We start from the raw sequence: 4,504 nt of genomic DNA, 5'->3' as shown, positions 1-4,504 counted from the left end.
AGTGTATGTAAACTTCTGACCCACTGGAATTGTGATACAGTGAAATAATCTGTGTAGACAAATGTTGGAAAAATTACTTGTCATGCACAAAGTAGATGTCCTAACCGACTTGCCAAAACTATAGTTTGTTCGCAAGACATTTGTGGAGTGGTTGAAAAAATAGTTTTAATGACTCCAATATACAGTATATATATTGTTTCATTACCAAAATGTATATTTTCCCTTTAAAATTGAGAATTACAGTCATTACAGTCATTGGAGTTAATTTCAGTATGAAATTCTTAGGCGGGCATTCTAAGTGGTCATTTTTAGGATGGAAAAACTGTCTGTGTCAAATGAAACGACCAAAACCAACCACAATAGTTCCTGTGAAGTTTTGACTGAAAGTTCAGTGTGAAAAAAACTTGCCCTTTGCAAAACATTGAGCCTGCTTCTAAGAAACATTGAGCTATGTTTGGTCTATTTGTGAGAATGTGTTAGATGGATGTCTTATTATGCCTGCATGTTCGGAGCGTATGGAGTTATTTTGGGTCTGTTTGGGTTGAGATGGGTAAGGTGAGAAATGGTCACATTTCATAACAGATATGGTCACATATCATAACAGAGGCCATGGGTCCTAGTACTACCGGACAGCTGTCAGAGAGGAGAGCTGTCTTCTCAGTGTCAGCTTTTGTCACGAGTTCATGCTCATCTGTACCAACAACACTTTGTCATGTCAGGATTAATGCAAAGTCTGCACATCCCCATAGTCAGGCACAGAGATATTGTACATTGCGTCAGTCATGATCTTTTTTTCAGGAACACAGCACCATTTTTACTGGAACCTCTTATTCATATGACCCCATTCCACTGCGTGAGCACTGTTCCACTGGAAGCCAAATGATGTGTTGTGCAGATGATGTTGTGCAGACAATTTGTCTGGTAGTGTACAGTAGATAGATTCCACCCAGGAGTTGTGAGGAAAGGGAATTGATATGATGCAGGTATTTATATATTTGACATTTTGTGTTTTGAGTAAATATTTGGTCTTGAAGGGAGCAGACTGGGAAGGCCTCATATATGGAATCTCTTTACACCAAAACATCCCCTTCCTCAGCTGCCTCAAGGTACTGCTGTGAAGTTGCAAGGTAAAACGTACTGTATAGTTGATCCTGTCATGGACTTCATTCACTTTCGTTGACATGATGGTTTGTTATGACTTGGAGTTTTCAATTTTAATTGCATCTGAAGTGTCCTTTTATCATTAAAAACACCGTGTTAAAGCATTCAGGGCCTAATAACAGGAAATGTCCTGAATTCAATATTTTATTAGACTTGACATTGGACATGTATGTATTCAACAAAATAAAAAAGAAACACAGTATTGCAGTCCAGCTGCCACCATACCTTTGCCTCTGTCTATTGTTTTATTTACAGTAAGTTCACCCACAATGAACTGCAGGGGGTTAAAAAAACAAACTACATAGAAAATATGTAGAAACTATAATGGACCTAAATATTTTCAAATAACTGCCCTTTTTCTGTAAAAAAAATATAAATATCTGTGGGGCCCTCCGTTGAATTTCGAAATCCTGATGTGGGCCCCGACCAAAAAGTCTGCCCATACTTGGTTTGAAGCAACATCCGCTACAATATTTAGTGTAAACACCTTTTATGCGACGCAAAACATTCACCTCCATTCAGCTCTCCAACAAAACAGTTACCAATTTAAACCTATACCACTGGTCCCAGAAAGTTCTTACTCACATCATATAGTTGCGAATAGTTACTAGACAGTTATTTACCGGTGCTGGTGTTTGGTGAAACTAACTCAATTGCATATTCAAACACCACAGGATGGGCAGTACCATTTTAAGCCATTATCAAAATGACTACGTCTGATCTGCATTGTTTTGTCTCAATCTTCAAAAGCAGGATGCGCAAAGTTGAATAGACATTTTAAAAATGTAAACGAAAAGCTATTCAGTTATTTCACTGTACTTCCTACATTCAGTACTGTTTAGAAATAGTGCACTACAGCATTGCCATTGACCACATGGCTCAAATGTGAAATGGTTTTACATCCCACGTAACTACACGGTGTCAGTGCAACATGTCATGTGTGACTGCATAGACAATCCTTGAAAGTAGTTCATCTTAAGACTTGAGATATTGCCCCTCTCCCCTGGCAATGGCACAGAGTTGCTTGTAGAGCTCAGAGTGGATGAAGCGAGGGTACGAGTTGTTCTCCATCAGGCTGAACACCTTCTTCTGGGCCGACAGGAAACACGTCAGGCTGGGCAGACACAGGCTCTGGACGATAGCATCTTTCGTTTGGTAGTCCAGGTTGATCTGCAACCAAATAGAGACAAGAACACCAATATGTCTTTGCACAATCAGAGTGATCACACATTGGCATTAGATATAAGTTGTTTGGAAATAAGAAACATAGCGATCACTTTATCGTTACCATATTTTTATTATAAGATTGTTGCTTAATATCAGCACTTTAAGAATGACTCCTGAACGCAGTGAAAGGAAAACTCACCTCTTTAGGAGCATCACACTGGATGAACTCTTCATAGATGCTTCTGGCCCTCGACGACAGTTTCTCTAGAGACGAGATGGTCCTGAACTCCTCACAGGCTGTCCAGAACTCTATATTCTCCTCACAGAACTCTGACTTCAGGAAGATCCGAAATGCTGCCTTTCCATCTGCAGGAGAGGAGGGAGGGAAGGAGAGAGAATGTCAAAGCAGCTCTCAAGCAGTAGAATGTCTTCAAGCTGAGTTGAGAACGGTCAAATATCAACCAATCAGAGGTGCAGTTTAGATCCAACTGTACTTCAAGATGACTCACTTCATTCATATACATTTTCACTCTATAACATTTGTGCCCATTTCATACAGTCATGCTGATATCATATGAGCTATAAAAGACGGGGTGTGGCATTTACATTTGTGACTCAGGAGTTTGTCAAGTGACTGCGCCCATTGGTTGACTTCATCCACTGTTGGCCTTAGGAAGGAGAGAACAGTCACATTAGAGGCCTGTAGTAGTAGCAGTATACAAGTAGTAAAAACGACTTGTATATACTTCTTGCATACAAGTAGTAGTACCTACTGCTTTTAGATACATATATCAAGGTTGATCATTATTAGGATATGGAGCCTTGTGGTACTCCCTAATTTACATCCATAATACTACATGATTCAGACCCCCGAGCCTTACCTGTAAGATCTTCTTCTTGCCATGGATTTTGAAGAAGAGGTGATCTTCAAGAGATATCGTATCCTTGTCCTCCAGTTTCTCTTCCTGAAAAATATTTTGGTTTTCTGTTAGTATCATTCCATGTGACTGCTATCATTGCTTAATAAGGTCATGATAATCAGCTGTAATAACACAAACTGAATAATTAACTCACTTGATTCCTTTTTTATCAATAGAGAAATCTGACGCCTTCATACAGTCTGTACATGCCATGTGTCTATCTGATACAACACACTCTCAATATTCTGTGGTAAAAAAAAACTGAATATAGCAGACTATAGCAGTCAAATGAATCTACCTCCCTCTAGAGCAGTCAGAGCACTTTATATTTCCCTTCTGATATCGTCATGCTAGGAAGGCCGGCCTAGAGTAACAGATCTGTAACCTGATTGGCCCGCTCTGTGAACAGTTGGCTAGCCCAGTGAGAGCCTGCGGCAGTAAAGGAAGTGCAAGGGAATGTGATTGGTTGTTTAGTGTAAACGGTTACACTACTGAAAGTGCTTCCATATTTAACTCCGGGTAGGCCAATGACATAGAGGCGCACCAAGTCCACCCAAAACTAAAATATAGTTTAGAGGACCCCCCCTTACACACACACACATCAGCTCTTATAGAACAAATATATTTTATGAACTAATCCAACCTGATCTTATCAAGCAGTGGAAGACGTTAAGAAAAGAATACATGAAAAGTATGATGAGGAGTTGATGCAATCTGCTTGACAACACAAAGTAAGATGTAAGATGCATACTGGTTGGAACGCCATAGCTCATCAAACTCGTTTTCCTACATTGCTGTTTACGCTCTATAAATAGAGTCTTAGTTATAAAAATAGTAAGGTGGGAGGAAGTGGTTGGAAATAAATCACTTTAGCTGCCATTCTCCAAGCATTTCTGCCAGTTTGTTTTATGTAAAGATGACCCAAACCCTTTCACCTCTAATCTCTTTAAAAGCCCCTAAGGTCGATGTCTGATTAGCATAACTAGCATAACACAAAAATCAACAATAACTTTAGCATAACACAAAAATCATTGAAACATCTGTCAGTTTAAAGCTAGAGATATGTTCTTTTTGCATGGGCTGCGTCTCAATCCACCGTATCCGCCTATGACGCACTTCCGCATCTGCTGTGAAAGCTGGCAGAGCTAGAGCGGTGTTTGTCAGACCATGAGACATCCCAAAAATCGATCCTCTCACAAAATCGCCTGTAGCGTTCGAACGGTACAAACTATTACGACCCATCTATGGAAAGATGA

The 4,504-nt window shown here is 39.8% G+C and overlaps 1 protein-coding gene across 1 annotated transcript; it reads right to left on the bottom strand.

The window, feature by feature from the left end:
* Positions 1-1,289: 1,289 nt before the first annotated feature.
* On the bottom strand, positions 1,290-3,550 carry LOC124037114 (regulator of G-protein signaling 2-like). Its single transcript, XM_046351765.1, has 5 exons — positions 3,403-3,550; positions 3,210-3,293; positions 2,935-2,996; positions 2,528-2,694; positions 1,290-2,331 (listed from the first exon to the last, which is right to left on the bottom strand). Exons 1-5 carry the CDS (start codon positions 3,459-3,461, stop codon positions 2,137-2,139), a joined length of 567 nt encoding a protein of 188 aa, XP_046207721.1. The 5' UTR covers positions 3,462-3,550; the 3' UTR covers positions 1,290-2,136.
* Positions 3,551-4,504: the final 954 nt, after the last annotated feature.

The sequence above is a fragment of the Oncorhynchus gorbuscha genome, linkage group LG06 (assembly GCF_021184085.1).
Source record: "Oncorhynchus gorbuscha isolate QuinsamMale2020 ecotype Even-year linkage group LG06, OgorEven_v1.0, whole genome shotgun sequence".
Lineage (NCBI taxonomy): Eukaryota > Metazoa > Chordata > Actinopteri > Salmoniformes > Salmonidae > Oncorhynchus > Oncorhynchus gorbuscha.
Note: the sequence above shows the minus strand (reverse complement) of the source record. Positions and strands in the feature narration are given on the sequence as shown.

Bases quoted from the DNA above. Each gene is read 5' to 3' on its own strand.
- LOC124037114 (XM_046351765.1), bottom strand. From the start codon at position 3,461: ATGGCATGTACAGACTGTATGAAGGCGTCAGATTTCTCTATTGATAAA. The intron at 3,294-3,402 runs GTGAGTTAATTA...AATATTTTTCAG, and splicing joins ATTGATAAAAAAGGAATCAA to GAAGAGAAACTGGAGGACAA. The intron at 2,332-2,527 runs GTGAGTTTTCCT...ATTTGGTTGCAG, and splicing joins AGTGTGATGCTCCTAAAGAG to ATCAACCTGGACTACCAAAC.